A 23770-nucleotide genomic window follows, 5' to 3' on the forward strand; every position below is an offset into this window, starting at 1 on the left:
AAAAGGAAAAAAAAGAAAGAAAGAGGTAGAGGTAGATGTCAGTTCAAACTAAAGAGGAAGTGAGTGATTTGCAAAGGGAACTAGCAAGCACTGGATATAGTCTCAGTGCCAGAGAAGGTGGCTTCATATGGAGGATATTCATGGCTGTGGCTTTACCAAAATAAAGGAGAGTGATAAACTCAACACCTTGTGGGACAGTAGCTGGAATTACCCTTCATTTCCTAGAAGTCATTACAGATTTTAAGAATGGTTGAGCACAAGAGAAAAAAAAGGAATTACTGCATTAGTAGAAAGCACTTAATGCCAGCATCCTCTGCTGTGCTGATGGGAGAGGGGTGAGGTAGTGAAGATATGGATGAGATCACACAAGTGTTACTGGATTGTATTTGCATGTGACTGCTGTCCTGGGACATATAAAATTTAGGGAAAATGTAGTGGGTAGCCATTCCAGCTTGGATCTGGAAGCTCCAACCCCCATTGAGACTCTGGCAACTGTCACGCCTACGAGGCGGGGCGAGGGGAGGTGCTGGAAACCTGAGAGCTGGATGGGCAAGCGCTCGCTCTGGGCGCTCTCTCTGCGCCTGGACCCTGGATAGTGGAGATTGATTGTGCAGAGCTCCAGAGAACACCGCTGGATTGCGATACGCCTTCCCCAGACCCCCGCGACCTATCCATTCCTTCATTTGTAAGTCATCCACTAAATAAATCTTCCTTTTAACTACATGGAGTGGCCTTTATAATTTTCCCCAATATCGTCTCGGGGCTAAGCTAGGGAGCTGAGACTGGACTAGCTGCTCCCCTTTTCGGGAATGGACTGGTTATATGAAACTTTGCAGGCGGGTTTAGGTACCCGCCAGCCGGGGAGCAGGTTGAGGGCAGGAGCCGCCCAGACCTTTGGAATTTGACCCATGTGGGCGCCAGATATTGGGGAAAATTATAAAGGCCACTCCACGTAGTTAAAAGGAAGATTTATTTAGTGGATGACTTACAAATGAAGGAATGGATAGGTCGCGGGGGTCTGGGGAAGGCGTATCGCAATCCAGCGGTGTTCTCTGGAGCTCTGCACAATCAATCTCCACTATCCAGGGTCCAGGCGCAGAGAGAGCGCCCAGAGCAAGCGCTTGCCCATCCAGCTCTCAGGTTTCCAGCACCTCCCCTCGCCCCGCCTAGTAGGCGTGACAGTTGCCAGAGTCTCAATGGGGGTTGGAGCTTCCAGATCTAAGCTGGAATGGCTACCCACTACAGGAAAAAAGGACAGTAGGCATAATGTACTGACATCTTTATATGTCGAGAAGAGCTTGTCCTCACATGAGAATAAATGAACTTTTAGAAAGGAAATGGAGAGCAAAAATTAACCATTTCTTTACTGCCACAGATATGGCACCATAATTAATGCTACATCAAGTAAACTAGTGCAGGCAGCTTGGCTCTGTACTGTTATTTGTGCTTCCTTCACTGACCAGCGATATGAGGTATGCTTTGATAAACATTAAGTAAATTTAAGGATTGAGTCCTGAAGGTTGATTGCCTGGTTCAGATCTTGACTCTAACTTAGATTTACACCTGGGTGCCACAAAAATTTCTTAGTGCTACATTGCTGCTGTCTTCTTGAAATTATGATTAAAAAAAATGGTACCTAGTACTTTGGAGAACAAAGAGAATCAATGAAATGAACATGAGAAAAACAACTGAAAATATATTTATATATGTGTGTGTGTCAATGAATGTGATTAAAATAGAAAGAAATTTTATTTTACATAAAACAGACAAATGTGTCTGTCATTTGATAATGTACACATTGGTAAAGAAAGGAAGCAAGGATATAGTTTTGTAATAAGACAGACAAACAGGTCCCAGCAGTTTGGATGCTTGAGTGAGGGTAGAGTCAATGAGCATGGCTCACGTTCTGGGTGTCCTTTAAAGGTGAAAGATATGAAAGACTGAGGAGTCAACAAAGACTTCATGATTTTGGACTGAGTGATGGATGTTCCTTGTTAAAGATAAAGAAAGATAATGTGAGAATTCAAGGTGAGAAATGTCAGGTTAACTGAGAGATAAGATCAGCTGTCACAGAAAATTGAAAATAAGATCTGAAACTTAGAGTAACAATTTATCTGGAGTTATAGATTTAGAGCCATCATGTAGGTGCTACAAAAACCCTATAGATAACTAAAGTCATCCAGACACTGGTTTCCAAATTTATTTGTAAATAAGAAACATTTTAAAATATTTAAATACTGTATAGTTAGAATGGAAAACAATGCTTTGAAAACCTTATTTTAAAAAGTCATTGGGTTTATTGTAAACTGTGAGAAGACGTATAGGAATCATTACTATTTGGAGGGAGAAGAAATGGAGATGAGAATGGTGCTTTCAATCACAACAGTATTTACACTGGAATTAAACATTTTACCCTCAGTAAGCAAAGAAGCAACTTGGTTAATTTGTCTAGGCTTCATAAGCAAAGAAGCAACACAAAATACAGATGAGAAAAGACAAGAGTAGTGCCTATTAAGATGAGTGAAGAATATGTCTTTAGGAAAAGGTATCAACACATTGATGAAAGTTATTATAAAACAGGAATTGAGACTTGACCATTGGACACAGCAAAATCAATCAACTGGAGTCTCATAAGAGCTGTTTATACAGTACAGTAAAGACAGAAACTTAACAGAAGTAAAGTCAAAGGAGAGATAGCTACAGAAGACTATGACAACAAAGATATTTTGAAAGAATGCTGCTCCCAGATAAAAGAGAAGGTGAGACAGGGAAATGAAACCATGACTGACAGATACCAATACCGGCATGGGAAGTTTTGGATTTGTTTTTTTCAGAGAGACCTTGCTAGAGATAAATGTCGAGGAAGCTGGAGAAAGGAATTCTGGTTCTGTCTATGCAGCTGATGATGAGACAAGCATAACTACCTCTGGATTTTCTCTAACTATAATCCTTTGTGCTACCTAAGACAGTTGGGGAATGGGAAAGGATGATGCTCCCTACAGGTTGTCAGGAGAAGAAAGAAATAAGAGAGTGAAATATGCACATATGGGAGTGATTAAAAGAATAGGCCTTTGAACTTAAGCTGGGAAAGAAAATAGATAAAATCTTTTAGAAAAGTGTAGTAGTATTTGCTCCGCCCATGTTTTTGGACTATAGGAGCCAAAGGAGGTGGTGCTTCCTGCTGTTGTACATGATCTCTTATAAGGAGGTGGAGAAGGGTCACATGCCCCTTCTCCCTGCTCCTGCCTGTGAGGTGGATTTGCTCCCAGACAGATCAGAGGATGACTTCTGCTGTCTACTCAGTTCTGTATTCATGAGTGCATTTCCTCAATTTATATCTTAATAAATTCTGTCACCCATTTAATAAACCCATGTAGATTGATCTTAATAAGTGGCACTTGAATGTGGGATGCTCATGTGACAAAAAGACCCCACAGTCCTTGTAACGCCTGCCCACAGCCTCTGCAGCCGTGGCAGCAGGTTGGCTGAGGCTTGTGTGCTGGCTGTAGGTCAGCCTCACTAGCACCCCTGAGTCACTCAGTCCCAACCATGTGGATCTGAGGCCCTTGTCCCCACTGGGGCTACTTGCATGAAACCCTAACACAAGCAGGCAGCTGTTGATGAGTCACGAGGCATATGAGCCAGTCACTCTTTGGCTAGGCGACCCACAAAGCAGCAGTTCTTGTAACCACTGACACAAGCATGTGTGTTCTTCATTGGATAGAGCACCAGAGAAAGGTGCCCGCACTAAGTGCCCTGCTAGTTCTGTACTTGGAGTTGCCAGATCAGGTCACACCTCCACCTGGTTAGAGATTACCAACAGACTGTTCGTTTACTTTTAAAATAGTTCAGTGTAGCAGCTGCCAATTCCAGAACACTCTGGGCTACTGCCCTTGAGAGCACATGTGACTTCCTGCCTGCCTGGTGGCTTCCACCAATCCATCTGAGTATGCAGTCCTGGTGCCATGACCCCACTGGCTCCTGCCATCACTAACCCTATAGCGCCAACCAGACAGGCAACTCCTGCCAGGTGTGTGACTGTACCTGAGTGCTTTTAGCTCATTGGTGTATTGCTTCATTGTTGTATACCATCTGTTGTAATCCCAGCAACCCTACCTAATGCTCAGAGTTTGCCTGGGTAAGTGCTTAATTGACAGGAGCCATTCAGGGACCTGAGTCAGCTTGCACCAGACCTGTTTTGGTGTTACACCTGCGATGCCCACTGGCCAAGCAATGATACTATACCCCACCCCCCAAAAAACATTGCAAGAACTGAAACACCAGTGATCAATGATTTGATCCAAGGTAAAAGTACTTCATAATTTTATATCTTAAAAATGATTAATAAATAAACTAATAAAATTTTCTTTACAAATTTTGAATATTTCTCAAAACATATTCTTATATCATAAGAATTTAAATTTTTTCTTGCTTGTATAATGAATTAATTTTTACAAGACATATATGACCTTCCTGGGGTATATATGATATTCACCATTTTAGCATTTAGCATAATAATTCACATAGCATTGAAAAATTGGTTTAATAATAATAACAAAGATTAGTCATTATTGGAATTGATACAGGCTTTACAAGGTAGCAATGAAGACTTAAATAAACAGATTCTTTCTCTGAAATCTGCTACCCAGCATTTACAAGGTAGTAATAAAGACTTAAAGAAAAGGTTTCTTTGTTTGGAATCTACTAACTTACTACAAGAACTTCAATCCATTAATAATAAATGTACGATGAATTTTGATTCTATTGAGAATAAATACGACTATTTAATGGATAAAACAGTAATAGCTCTCTAGAGTAATGTTGCTGCTATTCAGATACTTTATAAGGAAGAAAGGTTATCATTAACTGATAAAATAAGGGCTATGGAATCATGTGTTTTAGAAGAACGTAAAAGTTGCATGATTCCATGAAATCTCTGGGATCCCTTACAACAGAGGAGGTTCACTCACTGCAAGTGACCTTAGGTGCTCAGTTACAAGCTCTGGAAGAAACTCCCAGTAAAGATGACAAAGGACCTAATAGGCAGAAGGAAAAGGTCATACAAGTCATAACATCTCCAGATGGCTCTCATAAAATGGCTTATCCTGTCATCATCTGTGAGAAGCCAGCAAATGATAGACATCTTGAGCCCTTTGTGAAATATATGTTGCAACCTATTCCTATGAGAGATTAAAAAACCACCAAGGAAGAGGTGGTCACATACGGCATACATTTAACATATGTAAAACAGATGTTAAATATGTGGTCTTCCACAAATCATACAAGATGACTGCAATTAGTTAATCTCAGCTATTCTATGTTAATGTTCTATGCAATCAGTTAATCCAGCAGTTACAATGGAAAAGCTGGTTGAGAGAGGAACCAAGGGTCCTAGAACAATAGGGTAAAATTAGAGGTTTTGAGATCTCCCAAGATCAAATTCTTGGTGAGGGATGGATGCTTTGCTGATAGAAATGTGCAAGCTACTTTTGATGAGAATACAATATCCCTATGCCATACAGCAGCTTTAAATGCTTGGGGGAAAATTCCAGAACCAGGAAAACCCACTGAACTATACATAAAAATTTTCCAGTGCCCACAAGAATCTTTTACTGATTTTTTTACAAAGGCTAACCAAAGCTATATACATATATAAAAAAAGCAGTGTCAGACAAAGAACTAAGACAAGTATTAACTGAGTCCTTGGAGTTTAACAATGCTAATGCAGAATGCAAAAGAATGCTTACACCATTGAAGGTCAGGTAAGCACCTTTGGAAGAATGGGTTCAATATATTAACAGTGTTGAGTTTTTTAACTATGTTGATGAGGCTTGGAGAGGAAAAACAATTTCCAGAAGTGGAAGGAGGCCTCGGGTACTAAATGTTTTAACTGTGGTACACCAGGTCATATAAGTAGATACTGTAATGGGGTGCTCCTAGAAGCAATACTTCTTCTAGAAATAACCCAAATGGGAGACACCAACCTTCTGGATTATGTAAAAGATACAGCAAAGGCTGACATTGGACCAATAGGTGCAAATCAATAATAGATATACAAGGCAACAATTTACTAGTAGGAAACACCACAGGAGACCTCTTGCAGGCCCCCAAATAAAATGTGGTCCAAACATTTCCAGCCACTGTGGAGGAAATTCCTCTCTAGGACAATTAAATAACCCAGTGTCTAATATAAAGAATGGTACTGCACTGGATGATAGAACACCTCTGATAGATGAATCAGAAATTTCTAAGTATACAATAAAATGAATATTTTGGCAGACTTCCATAAATAAACTAGGACAAAGCTTAGACTTCAAATTAGTGGCATTGTTCTAGAGGACCTGGTAGACATAGGTACAGATAAGACTATAATTACACCAAAATCATGGCATCTGAATGGACCTCTTCAAGAAGTAGATGTCCAATTTCTAGGGATTGGAACCCTATCTCAGGTAAAATAAAATTCAAGATGAGTTGAATGCATAGGGCCAGAAGGACAGAGAGGAAGGCTGAGGCCATATGTGGCAAATGTAGTGGTGAATCATTGGGGCCAAGATTTGTTACAGCAGGGAATACCCAGATTAAAATTCCTACAGTCTCAGAAAGGGAATTCAGACCAATGTATCTTGCTAGGAATAATGTTATAACATACTATAAAAAAACAACTACCAACCATTCAGGCTGTACATAAACAGAGCACAACTGCTGTTGAACTCTCAGAAGTACCAACAGGCCTACCTTTAAAATGGATAATTAATAAAGCTGTCTGGGTTGGACAATGGCCTTTGACAAAAGAGAAGCTACAAACTTTAGAACAGCTGGTCCAAGAGTAGTTAAATGCTCAACACATTAAAGAATCTACCAGCCCTTGGAATTCTCCTGAATTTGTTATTAGAAATAAGTCTGGTAATTAGAGAATGCTGATAGATCTGAGATCTGTTAATAAAGTAATTCAGCCTATGAGCTCTCTACAGAATTGAATGCCTTTGCCCTCTCTGCTATCCAAAGAGTGGCCTATTATAGTTATTGACTTAAAAGACTATTTTTTTTTACCATACCTTTACAAGAAAAGGATAGAGAAAAATTTGTCCCCACAGTACCTAAGGATAATAATTCTCAGCCAGTCAAGAGATATCAAGGGAAGGTCCTCCCATGGGGAATGTTAAATAGCCTTATCTTGTGCCAATATTTTGTGCAAAAAATTGGAAATAATACATGTGAAATTTCCACAATCCATAATCTATCATTATATGGATGATATCTTATTAGCTGATTCAAAGTTAGGTACCTCAGAGAGCATGTTGAAGAAGCAAAGAAAGTTTTCCCTTGCTGGGTACTACAAATTGCTCCTGCAAGAATACAGAAGAGATTCTATTAATTACTTAGGATATAAGATAGAGCTACAAAAAAAAATTAGATCCCAAAAGGTACAACTCAGGAGAGATTGATTGCAGACTGTTAATGATTTTCAAAAATTGTTAGAAAACATTTCCAACTTAGGGGCTATCATTGGAATACCTAAAGATAGAGTAATAAATTTGGCTAATACCCTAAAAAAGGACAAGATCTTAAATAGTCTAAGAGAAATACCAGTCAAAGCTGAGAAGGAATTGGCTGTAGTAGAAAAGAAAATACAAGAAGTGCATGTGGATTGTGTGATTCCAGAACTTAAGTGCAATCTGGTCATATTCCCCTCCAGACACTCCCCCACAGGAATTTTATGAAGAGGGAAGATATTATATTGGAATGGATATTTCTACTACATAAACCAAGCAAGAAGTTAAAGACTTATGTGGAAAAGATCTCTGATTTGATTCTAAAAGTAAAATTAAGACTTCTCCACTTGACAGGAATGGACTGAGCAGAAATTCTAGTACCTTTAACAAATGAGGAAATTTCTTCATTGTAGTAAGATAATGAATACTGGCAGTCTGCAGTAAAGTTTTGGGAGAGATTAACAACTGATATCCCAAAAGCATGAGACTAGAATTCATAAAGAGAACTGAGTGGGTCCTTCCTCATATTGTACAGCAAAAGCCAATTTTTAGAGTCCTCACATTCTATACTAATGCAAATGAATCAGAGAAAGCAGGATACAAATCAGGAAAGTTAAGTAAAATGGTTCAAATTCCATACAACTCTGTACAAAAAGCAGAACTGTATGCCATTCTTATGGTACTAATAGACTTCACAGAATGTCTCAATGTAGTCACTGACTCTAAATACACAGAGAGTTGTTTGACATATTGAAACTGCTGAATTTACTTCTGATAACACAGAATTAACTTCACTATTCATACAATTACAGTGAATCATCAGAAATAGGGAACATCACATGGCAACAAGCCTAGGAAATTGTAAGAAAAATCCTTCGTGTTCCTTCTATTATGAAACTCCATTACCTGCATGAAGCAATCCAAAAGGCATACAGAGGAATGAAATTGGGCAGATGGATGTGTTTCATTTCACAGAATTTGGAAGATAAATAAATGTACACTATACCCTTGACACCTATTCAGGATTTCAATGGGCAATACCTATGAGTTCTGAAAAGGCTGATTCTGTGATTACACACCTATTTGAAGTTATGGTCATCATGGAAATACCTGTACAAATTATGACTGACAATGCCCCATCATATGTCTCAAATAAAATGAGACAGTTTTTTGCTTATTACAGTATAAAGCATGTTATAGGTATACCGCACAATCTCACAGGCCAAGTAGTCATAGAAAGATCCAATCAAACTTTAAAGGATATGCTAAATAAACAGCAACAGGTAGCAATGACTCCTAGCAATAGATTGCATAATTCCTTAGTAACATTGAATTTTCTCAATGAGAAAGGAACAACAGCTGCAGAGAGACACTGGACAAAATAAAACAAAAAAAAAAAAAACCTTTTTAGCTAAATCAACTGGTTTATTTCAAAAATGTGTTGACCTCAGAATGGAAACCAGGATACATCATACATTTGGAAGGGGTTTTGCTTTTGTTTCTGCAGGAGAAGAAGCTATGGATACCAACAAAATTAATAAAAATTCACTTCAAACAGGAGAAATCCCTTGATGAGGAAAAGTAAAAGCTTATCCACCAATGTGACAGCTCTACAAATTGTAAAAAAAAAAAAAAATTAAAAAACAAGAGTTGGGCAGGGTTCTCTTTTCTGTCTTTATAGGATAATAGAAATCATAAGGTCTTGGACACCCAGAAGTCTACAGCAGAAGGAAAAAACTTATTGGTACCATTATACTCTCCAGGGTATTATCTCACTGCATAACATCAATATCTTATTAACTCTAGAATAGTTGTGGTCCTGATTCAGTTATAAATCAAGCTGGCTTTGGAGTGGGAATGTGGCTCTCTTCTTCTCTAAACCCAAGTATGTTATTAAAAAAAAAGATATTCTGTGTCATATCAGAACAGCCAACTGGTATGAGACAGAAGAAAACTAAGGACTATTGTTATCAAGATTTTATTTCTCCCCATGCTTATTCTTGATTTCTCAAAATCTTTCCTTACATGTCATGTCATCTTATATCCAAACTTTCCATTTTGATATTAATAATGTTCAAGTTTTTCACAGTGAAAATAAGTCTTCCCAATAGCAATATGAAGTCTCCAAAGGGAAGATGGGGCCCCACAACAATGATTACTCAGTCCAGAAAGATGGCATGGTACCTAAGAACATTATTCAATAATCAGCTTTGGACTGAAAACTCTTCAGGACAGTTCTAAGATGAGATGGTACATCATACTACACTTCTAGTCAGAATCTCAGACAATCTTACCCATTACTGAGTGGCTGTGGACTCTATGGCTAGCCCTATTGAGACCTAACTATTTAAGCTTTCTTACAGGACCCCAAAGAGGTACCATTGACCCTAAACAGCAGGAAGTACTTCTAAGAAAATAATGCCCCTCTCCCAAATGTTTCATTTTTCTCAGGGTTATGGATGGATGGTTGTAGGGTTGGGGGTAGAAAAATAAAATTTGGACTCAGTATTCTCTTTGAAAGAAGAAAAAGGGGAATTCATAGGTACAGGATATTAATGTACATTATTGTATTTACTAGTACACTAACTCAGTAAATATCAGCCTTAGATAATTTGCACTGATATGGATTCTTGTATATTGATACAATTGTACACTATTTTTATATTCTTATTTAAGATAATTTGTATATTGGTATAAATACAAAACTGTATTTGTTGTTTTGTACACATATTCATATTCCTGTTTGAAATATTTTATATATTGATACAAATGTAATATTATATTTGTCAAACTATACATATGTTCTACTCTGTTTAGGTTATTTTGTATAGTGATACATATTTAAGATTACTGTCATATTGTATATTGCACTGTACACTCCTACATCTCTTTAAGCTATTTTGTGTATTGTCACAATTTTGAAGTCACTATCCTTATATGGTACATCTATTTTACAGACTGTTTATCTTGTTAATGTGAAGACTTAGTCCTTAGATTATTTAGGTAGATAAGACATATAGAACTATAGTCACCCATGCTTGTCATTTCTATATTTATGCTAGGTTCTCCAGATTTACAGAAATATGTCAAATGGTTAGGTCATCTTCAAACACTTCATAGACCTAGAGAACATAGCATTTAAATAACTTAGAATTCTGTTGATGTGAGACACAATTGTTCCTGGCAGCATTGATCTGGTCCCAAGAGAATGCTGGGCCTTTAAGAAATTTCTGTTTGAAAGTTTGTCTTCTTCTTGGCACAAAATGGCCCACTGGGCAAAGAACTGCCTTTGCCTCAATTGCTGGCAGTACGAATGATATCCTTTCTGGGTGAGCTACTGGAAAAGTGACTACTGAACTCTGCTAAGACAGGGTAAGATGGTCTTTCAAAATTCCTGCTTGTGAAAATGGTCTGTCAGATATTCTAGGCCTGTAGACAAATTGGATGTCACAATGACACTGAGAAACTTTAGGTGACTGTCCAGGCTGCCAGCTGTCTCTGTCTATTCTTGCAAGAATTTCAGGAATTGCTTGCTTGTATTTTCCGTTTTCTCAGGTATTATTATGTTCCTTCTCGGTCTTTGATGGAGGTGAAGACTAGATAGTTACAGTTACAATCTTCTCATATCTTAGCTAAAACATATTAATACTAGAGTTAGAACTTCAAGACAGGACAGCTACTTGAATAATCTAGGTAATTTACCATTTATCCATGTTCTGGACATTTAGCATGTCTTTCTTGTTTGATGTTATTCTTGTTGGATGTAGTTCCATTTTTGTTTATGCTATTACTCCTTGTTTTTCCTGGACAATATTTGATAATCATTCTTATTGTATATAGTTTGCATTAAGATTAGAATTTCCTTATTTAGACAAAAAGAGGAAATGTAGTAGTATTTGCTCCACCCATGACCTTGGGCTATATGGCTCAAATGAGGCGGTGCTTCCTGCCATTGTACGTGACCTCTTATAAGGAGTTGGAGAAAGGTCACATGTCCCTTCTCCATGCTCCTGCCTTTGAGGTGGATTCACTCCTGGTCAGATCAGAGGACAACTTCTTTTGTCTACTGCTTTTTGTATTCACAAATATATTTCCTCAGTTTATCTCTTAATAAATTCTGTTACCCATTTAATAGACTCACTTGGATTGATTGTAATAGAAAAGGATAGAGAAAATGTAAAAATTATTAGAGTTTAAGCAACAAGAGAAGAACCTGGAAAAAAGGGGTGTGGCTAAAATGAAGGGAGGAGCCAGGCCAGGTGTGAACCACTGTAGTACTCAATGCAAACATCAAAGCATGCTGCTGGCAGGCTGAGGGAGGACACTTCCACTTACAGTACTGGCATCTGTCTCCAGTGTAGTCGGAATGGCAGTGGCAGTAAGGCTGGTTTCCAGCAGTCACAACACAGCTTCCACCATTGTGACAAGAATCTTCACACACTGTCTTGCCACAGTTGGGCCCAGTAAAGCCCAGGGCACAGATACAGGTGGGTCTTCCTATTGGAACAAAGCAAATAAAATCATGCTGTCATCCTGAAATTGAACTGTTGGTAGATAAAACATTAGGGCACCAGGTTTCTGGAAAAGGTCTGTCTACAATTTGTTCTGTGACTTTATTATACCAAGAGCTTTTCAATCTCAGTCAGCCTGTATAGCTAAGGAAATAAATACTGAACATATCTGATATTCAGTTGGGTCAGAACATGGATCTTTTATGGATAACCGTATACTTGTACATTGTTCTTTTTTTTCCATGTGTGTCTACTTTTTTCAATTATTTTTTTCTCACTCATGTATGGAGCCAGAGACTTTATTTTTGTTATAAAATTCAGATAATCATAATTTGCTGGTTATGTATCACCATTGCTGACTGTACAAGAAGTATCAGTAGACACATGCTTTGGGGAGACATTTTAATGAGGTTAAAAGAGAAATGTCATGTATAATGATTACATCTGTTAACAAAGTATTTTATTTAACTCAAATAAACACACTAATGTTTAGTACATATGCACCCACAGGGACATAATTTGTCTAAACTTGATATTTATACATGTTAAATAAATTACTGGAAGTCTACTAAATGTTGTATGATTCAACAGTTTAATGTGAATATCACATAGTAGAACATTCCCTAGATCATCTTTGAATATTTTTCCTCATTCTTTTGTTAGAAAGTAATTTATCACAGCATCAGACATTCCTTTATGCTTTCCATGTTATATAAAGAAGGAGTACCTCTCTCCCTGGCCTGTCACTAAGCATGAACTGCTGTGGCAGACTCAGTGAGAAGGAAAGCATCTATGGTAAACACATAAAGATAAACACACAAGCATAAATGGCAACAATGGGATTCATACACAGGGTTCAAGCAGGTCCCACAGCCACTCATCTGACAGCATAAAAGAATGTCTGTGCCACTAGAGTTTTAACATTGGTAATCTCAAGCCAAAATAAAATTCCCTGAAAAATACATGAAACAAGGCATATGAAGGCTTTAAATATGATAATGATGCAATTGGTTTATATATTGTTATGGCTTCTATATCAAAGGGTGGTCCATATTTTTAATAATTGTATTTCTTTATTTATTGTAGAATTTCAGGAAAATGCATCTATGACTTCTGAACCATATGCTGCTGGATCAAGAATGGTAGGATAAGATCAGTGGACGCCAATATAAATACTAAAGTTCATATGATCCACCCCTAGAGAGAAGCTACTGGAGGTCAGTGGCTGCTGAGAGAGTAAGAATAAGTTGCTACCAGAAACAAGCTTTCAAGTAATTAGCCTATATTTAAAGAAGTATTTATAAGGAATAAAACACATTTTTAAATAAAATCTACTAATATTTCTTAAAGAATGAATAAACATATACAGCGTCTTAAGTGATATTTCTTTGAAAGAATGCTACATCTTTAAAACCAGTAGAAATTCAGTCTAAACAAAGTCATACTTATGGGGAACAGTACTGCTTTAAAGATAAATTATGTATAAATGCTGTTTAGTGGTAGATGAATGACTATCAATGCTCTAGGGAAAAAAAAAGGATGAGGGTTATATATTATTAGAGCTGAGTCAGTTCATCATTTTTGTTGCCAAAAATGATTTACTGAATAATAGCAGGAGGTTTTCTTACAGTGGTAATAAACTTTTCATTTTCTACTGTTGATATAGAAAGAAAATACTCCATCTGGCAGATTAGTGAATGAAAATAAAGACAGAAAAGGGAAACAAATAGAGTTGTTAAGTAAAGAGACTGATAAGTTTGCTATATGTGACCAAAGAAAGCAAGAACATGTCAGAAAATGAAGTATTTCATCCCCTTACTAAGAGTTCATGCATGACTTGAGAGAAATAACTCATGCCAAGAGCAATGCAAATGAGACAGAGCCTAGGAGCACAGTGAACAAAGGACAAAAGCTAAAGCAATCAGGGAGTCATAAGAAGTCCTACAGAAATACTAAAGATGGGGAAATTTTATTCAATTTCCAGATTTTTTTTTCTCTCATAGACATCATTTCCACAGGCATTACAGGCTATAGCCATTTCTTTTGTTTTCCATTGAGAACTTAATGGCAAGGTCCTATAGCTGTAGACCACATATATTTGAGCATTTTGAAAGGACAAATCAAGTTGGTACTGACTATGAAGCTTAGTTCCTATTGGCTAGCTTTCAAACTGCAGGAAGGAACTACATACATCATGAGGCCTGGCAAGGATTCTCAGTAGATTTACCCAGCAGTGAAACCTGAGAACAATGGTGACTGACCTGGCAAGGTTTATCCACTGCTCAAAAAAGTGGCAATAGTGGCACGAATGCTATGGGAGCAATCGATGACTTTCTGATTGGATTCAAAGGCTACCCCACAGAAGTTAGAACCCAGGTTTGTTACCAATAACTGGGCCAAAACCACATAGTTGTGTAGGTCATAAGTTTTAATGGAAAACAGAACAACGTACTATTATTTTGTTAAATGGACAAATAAGCTGTTCCTTGAGTTCTTATCTTTATTCCTATAGATTACTCCGTCTCTCAACTCTAATCAGAGAAGCTTCTTTTTGCAGTAGATGCTGATTAACAGCAAGATTCATAACTGATCTACATGCAGTGACTAAGGGACTACAGATTAGTTATTAGCATTAGAAGTAATGGAACATTGATATCACAAACCTACTCCCAAGACTCAAATGATTATAGAAGATGCACTAACTAAAAGTGTGTGTTTTTAATGAAATAACCTTTGTCAGATAGGAGAGTGTGGTTGCACATATGAACTCACAACTGAAACTACATTGTTATAGAACATTATTTTAAGGTGTGTTACTTTTGTTTATATTGCATTTGTTTAACTCTATGAGGCAGAGTTACTATGCCTGTGTAAAACACCTGATGGTCTAATTAAGAGCTGAATGATCAACAGTGAGGCAGGAGAAAGGATAGGTAGGGCTGGCAGGCAGAATAAATAGAAGAAGAAATCTGGGAGAAGAAGAAGGAACAAGAGAAGGAGAGGAGTACTTCAGGGGCCAGCCAGCCAGCCAGCCAGCCAGCCATGGAGTAAGAGTAAAAATAAGATAAACAGAAGTAAGGAAAGGAAAAAGCCCAGAGGCAAAAGGTAGGTGGGATAATTTAAAGTTAAGAAAAGCTGGAAGAAACAAGCCAAGCTAAGACTGGCATTTATAATTAAGCATAAGCGGTGTGTGATTTATTTGGGAGCTTGTTGGTAAATCCAACAAGCTAGTGAAAAAAACAAAACCAACAACAATACATGTATAAGATTTAAATACATATGTACAAGATTAAGCCAGTCAAATTCCCAGCATGGATGTGAGAAGAGCTCCTAAGGCCCTGCTCTATCTGAGAATCCATTGATATCTGATGCCTGCTTCAAGAGGGAATAGTTTTCTTCAGTGATGCAAGCTATGAGAGGCTACCCACACTCTTGTAGATCGTCCTGCATCCAGGAACATAGAGGCAGCAGCTCAAAGACTCAGAGAGCACACAACAAGACATTGTGAAAGAAAAGTGATGGGAGGTGGTAGCAGAGAAGTTGAAGGGGAGTGAATTACATCAATCACATTACATGTAGCCATAAATATTAAATAAATACATTTAAAATAATGAAAGAAGCAGATGACAGAGATTTGAAAGAAGCAGAGAATCCACACATGTGCTGGATAATCCCTTCAACAAAGCTACTCAGAGAAGCAAAAAAATGTTTCTGGAGCTTTCTTGTGTGCCATGGATGTTTTAAAATAAGAAAAAAGTGTCAAAACTATCCCCCGTTAGCAAAAGCCTTGCAACACTTGGATTTTTAACTCAGTTGTTTTCAGAAATACTACCTTTGTTTCCTTTGAAGAAAGGGTTTCCTTTTGATAAAAATAACCCTTCATATCCCAGGGTGTACTATCTGACAGGCAACTAAAAGCAATTTCAACAGCCAGCATCATACTGAGGTTCTCTAAGACTCCCTCAATGGACAACTTGATGGGACTGTGAGTTTTCTTTGAGAGTATATGGCTTCCTGGAGAGCTTTATTTCCTGGGTGGAGCAGGTCCAATTAAACTAAAGCTTCTAAGATTGTACGTTTCTAATGACTTTTCAAGTACCCTAATGTTATTTATCCTAACCCCACTCTTCCTGATTTTCTCATTTCTACTTTCATGGAATCTGTCTTCTAGCATTCCCCTCTCCAGAGCTCTTTTCATTTAAATTACACAATTCAAATGGTATCTCACTGCTAAATATCCACATTCATATTGGCACTTTTTAAACAGTAGTGTTACATTTTATCCAATTTTAAGCTCTGCAAACCTGAACATTTCAGTATTAGGAGTATTTGGAATTATCTAGATTTACAAATTCTCTTGCTCTATTCCACTAAATCAATTTTGTCAAAATCCTGGCTTACTTTCATATAATGCTATAAATCTAAATAACAGACCTATGTGAAGATATGGAAATAACCAAGCAATAAAAATTCTACCTTAAAGAACAAATATTCTTGAAAATAATACTAAATGCAAATATAACTGCTACTTCCATAAATGTTTTATGAGATACCTACAGTAGGTAAAGAGTTTCATAGACTTATCTGTTTTGATATGAAAGAATAATTGACTAATACTGTGCTTTATCCTAATTTCCATTGATTTTTTCTAAGGCAAGTTTTATCTTAAACTCATCATCCTATGAACATATCATAGAAATGAACTAGTGTATCCTTTTTGATGTAATAAATTTAAAAATATTTAATTTGGGGCATTTCCCTACATGAATATAGGTCATACATTTCATTATAGTGATTGTATTTTAGAAATCTTAAGGAATGAGGAAAATGCGTTCCTACATAAAAAACTTGAAACAGCTGGGCAGTGGTGGTGCATACCTTTAATACCAGCACTCGGGAGGCAGAGGCAGGAGGATCTCTGTGAGCTCAAGGTCAGCCTAGGCTACAGAGTGATTTCCAGGAAAGGCACAAATCTACATGGAGAAACCCTGTCTCAAAAACAAACAAACAAACAAACAAAAAACAACACCACCAAAAAAAAAAAAAACTTGAAACATACCTCTCAGATGTGTTTCTTAGGTTAAGTACTGGTATTTTCTCTCTTTAAGTATTATAGATTGCTACAACTATCATATTAAAATTATGTCTGATTGAAATCCTAGTCTACGTAGGAATTTTACAAAAGGCATAACTGTACGTGAACCAACAATGAATAAATCCATGAGTTACCTACTGGGATTTGTTTCTGAAATTAATATTTGTGCAAAGATAATCAGATTCTTTAATCTAACCCCAACCTGATTTAAATATCATGTTCATAGGTAAAAATATGGCCTGTGTTCACTTATATGCTAGTAGTAAGTTTTGTGAACAAGTCTATTGTATAAATTAATAACAATATCAAGTATATCCTAACATTAAGTATATTCATATATTGAAAATCATAATGTCCTAGATTTTACAATTTCTACAGAGAAGTTATAATTTTAGATGGCAAAGCAGATGCAATGAAGTGTTCTGGTGCACTTTATTTTCATTTAAAAAGAACCTAACTTTAAATAGTAATTGGTTTTTCTTTTTAAGGACATTATTTGTATAGTGAAAAATCCATACCCTTTGGAGTTAAACAAGCATTTTAAATTCTTGAAGAGTAGCAGTTTTGCAAAAACTGTTTTGTGGAAAACAACATGGAATGGAATCACAGCAGTGCACACAAGTCTGAATGATAAGAATGTGCAGCGATGAGAGGAATCAAGAGCAAGACTGGGAATCTGTGCCAATGACTAGAAGTGGAACAGCCAGGGGAGCCCATAAAATGGAAGAAACTAGGCACATCTCAAAATATATATTTCTGGGTTGGTATTCTTTGTGAACTCCACTCTCAAGAATTTCAAAGCAAGTGATGACAAATAGCAGAACTCTCTCACTCTACTCAAGACAGAATACAGCATATCTACAAAGATGATCCTAGTACTGCAATCTACAAACCTCATGTGAGACTTAATTTAGGAGAATAGTAAAACTTTGTAACTAACAATGATTCTCTTGTTATCAAAAGCATGAACAAACTGAAGAATAAATATCAGACATAAAGTCTAAATGTAAAACAGTATTATACATATAAAAAAAGTGAATGTGACACAGAAGTCAAAGAAGTCAGAAGTATACTTAAGAGATCAAACGTAAAAATTCATGGTATAAAAGGAGGAGCTGAGATAAAATCTATACATTTGGCAAGCTCTTTGGTTAAAATATAGCCAAGAATTCCCCAAACCTAGAGAAAAATTTAGATATCAAAATCATACCCAAAGAAGACCAGAGAAGAACCTCTTCATGACATATCATTGTCTAGATGTCAACAACACAAAGCAAAGAAATGGTACTAAAAGCTATAAAGAAAAAATACTATCTAACATACAGAATCAGAAACATCAGAATAATATGGTCTGTCACCAGCAATCCAAAAGAAAAAAAAGTCCACCATAATATATACCTTGCTCCTAAATCAAATTTTCAACCAAGTTATTATACCCAGAAAAATTACCTATTAAAATAGAGAAATATGGCAATTTGCAGACTAATACAAGTATGACAACCAATCCAGCATTGCTGAGAAATTCTTGAATAGTATGCACAAAAGAGGGCAATATTACACAGAGAATTGATGGTTAAAATTAAGTCCATGTAAACAACGGAAGAAACAGAGAACAGGGAAGCAACCAATCATGTCCGACATAGGAAACCAATTAAAAATCTAAAATTACTTTGGGAAGAAGAAAACAACTACCAACCAACCAAATAGAATACCAAACAATAGAATCATAAACAATAGACAATACTTCTCAATTATAACATTCAATGCAAATGGTCCTAACTCTTCAATTAAAAGGCACACACTAATTAAAATGTATGACCCAGTGATCTCTTTGTTTGCATTTTTTTCTAAAACCAATGAAGGAATCTCAGAGGTAAACTAAGCCGTAGATCAACTAAGATTAACATTATCCACAGCATTCAATCCTACCGATTAGAATACACGTTCTTCTTGCTGACACATGAAACATCCTCTAAAAATGATTGCTTTATAGGCCAGCAAGCAAACAAGCTTTAATTTATGAGTAAATAAACCAACAAAACACAAATGAAATAAGATCTAGAATGTTATCATATTGCAATGAAATACAAATGAAAACTAACTGCAATATTAACCTTAAAAATATATAAATGCTTAGAGACTGAACAATATGCTTTTGAGTGAAGATGTGAATGATAAATTAAGATGTTACTAGAGTCAAATTTAAGAGCACAAGAGATCATGGGCTAGGTAGTTATAAAAATAGTTGATAGTTGGAAGTTATATTTTAAAAAAGCTAAAGAGAAATGAAATAAATAACCTAATGGTGCACCTTAAATCTCTAGAAAAGCAAGAATATGTAAAAAGAATAGTAATACCAAATGTAGCAGATAGAAAGAAATAATAAAACTGATGTCAGAAATTAAAGAAATAAAGACTAAAACATCAATAAATAGAATTAATCAAATGAAAATTTGGTTTTTTGAAGAGGTGAACAAGACTAAACAGTAAGAGAAAAAGGATCCAAATTAATAAAATCAGTGACAAAAGGGGAATTGTCACAATATACTCCAATGAAATCTGTAAGATTAGCATTGAATACTTTAAAAATTGATATAACAGACTTGATGAATTAGAAGAAATGAGCAAATTTTTATACATATATGTATCCAAAATATATAAAAATACATAAGCAACCAAATCAGACCTATAAGAAGCAAGGGGATTGAATTAGTGACTAAAATCCTCCCAAGAAAGAAAGTCCAGAGCCTTGGAGGTGATGGCAAAGCCTAATAGAGCGCTTCATTTGCGACCAAGAGCACTCTAATTTAGATCCCTAGGCATTATATAAATGCATGGCATGTCAGTGTGTGCCTATAAAACCAGCATTGAGAAAATGGAAACAGGCAGACTCTGGGGCCTTACTCTCCAGCTAGTCTAGCCAAAATGGTAAGCTTTATTTAGTAGAGAGACCCTGTTTCAAGAAGTAAGATAGAGAAGAGTATACTTGGTTGAGCTCCAGCACCTACATATAGAGATGATGACACCCACAGATACACTTGCGTACACCATACACAAATACATATCAATATGCATATATACACAATGACACATGTTATCTGACCTCAAGTTAAGCTAAAAAGTTACAGTAATAAAAGCATTATGGTACTTTCACAGAAACACATGTGTAGATCAATGGAAAATAATCAAAATTCTATGATATATTAATGCAGCCATGAAAAACTAAATTTTACAGTGCCAACAACTCATGCACAAAAAAGATAGTTTATTCAATAAAGTATGTCATTAAAACTGTATATCCACCTGCAAAAAAAAAACAAGTTGGGTACACACTTCTCACCCTGCAAAAATATCAGTTTGAACTGGAGCAAGAGACACAGAGAGATAAGGGGTAAAAAAGTGGGAAGGGCAAAATTAACTCAAATGAAATATGTATTTAAATTCTATATGGAATTCTATTATTTTTCAAGGTGTGTGTGTGTGTGTGTGTGTGTGTGTGTGTATGTTTAATTGTGTGACCTTAAAATAAAAATTAAGAAGCATTGGTTATGCTAGCTATTCTGATCTTTGTTTGAGCAATATGTTTTGTATTGTCCATTACTATTACTCAATACGAACTTTGATGCAATAAATAAATGCATTTGACTTTGTTGAATTAGTTTTAAATTTAATTCATGATGATTTCAGCTACATCAAGATTATCAAGTTTTATTTAACTCACATGTTTCACATATTAAGAAAATGCAAGTGACTTGCCCATACTATCTGAGTCAGATATTCACCTAGAGAGGACGGAATGCAGGTCCCTCCATTCTGACAGTAGTTGCTGCAGTGGTTGACTTCACACCGTCCTCCTGAGTAACTGGGCCAGCAGTGGCACCTCAGGTCTCCCTTCTCATTTAAGATGCACCTTCCCCCATTTTCACAGGTCAGTTTGCAGGAATCATCTAGGCATAAGAAGAAATACATAGACAAGCATGTTGTTCAGAAAAGCCTCAAATAACCCAACAAAATACATGTACAAAATACTGGAATTTATTTTTTCTCAATGTATAACTAATTGGAAAGTTGAAAAAAATACACAGCAGTTAAAAGCAGATATTTAACTTACATTTTCTTCTTTACAATGCTGTTATCATCTTTATATTTGTTATTAGTAACCAATAGTCCCTATACGAAATATATTTTACAATGGAGATATTGATTTTTCAGTACTATGCTTTATGAAGGGTGATAAAATTCACACTTTAAATATCATTGTAATATAATACTTTCATATAATTTTAAATAGAAGAGAGAAAGAGTTCAAGTTACAGAACTAATTTCAAAAAAAGTCACCATTCCTAAGTGAGTCAATGGGACACAGTACTTAGCTATTAGTCTTGATGAATTTCTAGTGAACTTAAGTTCAATGGGTTAAAAATAAAAGGTCATATTTTGCAGCCACTGTCTCAGAGGAATAATGCATGAGGAAGGTTTCAGGAAAACAAAAAGTGGTTCTTACTAGTTCAATACAAATTAAGTTGAATTCACTTGTGTACCTTGAAAACTAGAAAAACATTAGTTTTTTTAATCTATTTTATTATTCATGTATTCTTTATCCTACCCCTCAACCTTCATCATCACTTGATGTTCCTTTTTCTTGTCTCCTTTCTCAATTTTTAGATTTTACTCCCACATTTGTTTACATGCATATGTATATATATATGTTGTAATCTAGAATCCACATAAGAGAGAGAACAGTGAGATTTTTTTTTTCCTTTCTGAATTTGGATCACTTCACTTGATCTGAGACATTATACTTTGTTCCAAGTTGGTTGAACTGTTTGGAAGAATTAGGATGTGTGACCTTAGTAGAGGAGGTATGTCACCAGGGGCAGTTTTTAATAAATACGTCATTTTGAGCTAGTCCTCTCTACCCCATTGCTTAAGGTTTGAGAGGCGAGCCCTCAGCTGTTCCTGCCACCACGCTTTTTTCATTCAACCATCATGGATTCTCAGCCTCTGGAACTGAAAACCCAATTAAATACTTTGACTTATATGTTCATTGGTCATGATGTTTTGTCTTAGAAATAATTAATAAATAGATAAACAAACAAACAAACAAATAATGCCTATGGGTGACACAGCTTGGTCATAGGGTAATTCTACTGATATTTTGCAGTGCCTCTAAACTGATTTCCATACTGTTGGAATTAGTTTGTACCTCACTAGCAGTGAATAAACATTCTTTTCTTATACCCTTTTAAACAATTGTCATATTTTTTTTTTTTAAAAAAAGATGCTTATTCTAAGATAAGGCTGTATCTCAAAGTAGCTTTAATTTGTATTTCCCTGATGGCTAGGATTGTTGAATACTTTTAAAATAGTTATTTTTCATTAGCTTTACTTCTCTTGAAAAGAATCTTTTCATTGCATTTAGCCCCTTTGTTGTTTGGCAATTTAGTTTCTTGATATTTAAGTTTTGCATTTCTTTGTAATTCTGAATATAGACCCCTATATGAAGTATAAGTGGTATAAACTTTTCTTCTGTTCTTTTGGTTGACTGTTGTTCTGGTTTCTCTTCTTATACAAACTTTTTAACTTAATTTGATTTAGGGCTCTAGTTTCTGTGCTACTGGAGTTGTATTGCCTGCCCCAAATCTTGAAGATTATTCTCTGTGTTCCTCCCAGAAGTTTCAGTATCCTGAGTTTTGAATTAAAATCTTTTTATCTACTATAAGGATATTTTCTTGTACAAGGTGAATGATGAGGATCTAATTTCATTTTCTGAAAGTATACATCCAATTTTATAAACATCATTTGTAAGACTGAATGCTTTTGCCACCTTCAAATATTAGGTGGCCTTAGTATGGCCAGTAGATTTCCTGGTATTCTAGTATTCTACTCTGCTCCATTTTCTTTACTATGCATATGAGGTAATCTATCTAACCTTTGACTGGATTCTTTAGTCAAAGTGGACTTATGTTAAAATCAAAATTCAAATATGCTAAGAATGTTAAATCAAATAAATTATTAAGAAAACATTAAAATTGTATAAATATCAATTTCTAAATATACAAAATATCCATATTCATGTAATAACATAGCCTATAGGTTTTCCAGCTATTTACATTGTCTAGAACAGAAAAAATTTGAAGCCCTGAGAATTGTATTTAAACAGCATATTTGTAGAGTCCAACAGGCAATGGAGTCATGTGTTTGGTGAAGTGTTAGGATAATAGTATTTCTGAACATTATTTCTTGATTGCCCATGAGGTTTACTGAGAGTACAGCATCTCTAGTGGGAATATATCTGTGAAATCCAGAGCCTGCGAGGACAAGAATGAATATCTGACTAGACCTGGGTTTGAGGGAAAAATGACAGGAAACAAGGCTTTGAAGATATAAGGATGGAATGAGAAGACCACTGCAATTTGGACCTTTGCCCAAATATAAATACCTTGAGGAGCCTCGAAAGCTTGAGAATAAATATGCTGACAGATTTTTAACTGAAAGCAGGGTTACAAGTAAGATATTGTTGAATTAGGCAGATTGGGCAGTATGAGGATGACTTAAACAGAGCAAAGTATGATGGACAAGAGTGAGAGAATTCTGAGGGAACAGTGATGTGAAACCAGTGATACATAAAGGGCCTCGAAAAATGAGGGTGACTCACCTCTGAGCAT

At 36.0% G+C, this 23770-nt stretch overlaps 1 protein-coding gene across 4 annotated transcripts in view; it reads right to left on the reverse strand.

Annotated features, from left to right (window-relative positions):
- Window positions 1-23770, reverse strand: part of Lrp1b (LDL receptor related protein 1B) — a 1927307-nt gene that overhangs the window by 52311 nt on the left and 1851226 nt on the right. For all 4 annotated transcript variants that reach the window (XM_037205578.1, XM_028868856.2, XM_037205579.1 and 1 more), the window contains 2 exons: window positions 20885-21049; window positions 11832-11993 (listed from right to left, as the gene is read on the reverse strand). In XM_037205578.1, the coding sequence (XP_037061473.1) occupies window positions 11832-11993; window positions 20885-21049 (327 nt within the window). The remainder of the gene's footprint in view (window positions 1-11831; window positions 11994-20884; window positions 21050-23770) is intronic.

This window comes from Peromyscus leucopus, chromosome 4 (assembly GCF_004664715.2).
Source record: "Peromyscus leucopus breed LL Stock chromosome 4, UCI_PerLeu_2.1, whole genome shotgun sequence".
Classification (NCBI taxonomy): Eukaryota; Metazoa; Chordata; class Mammalia; order Rodentia; family Cricetidae; genus Peromyscus; species Peromyscus leucopus.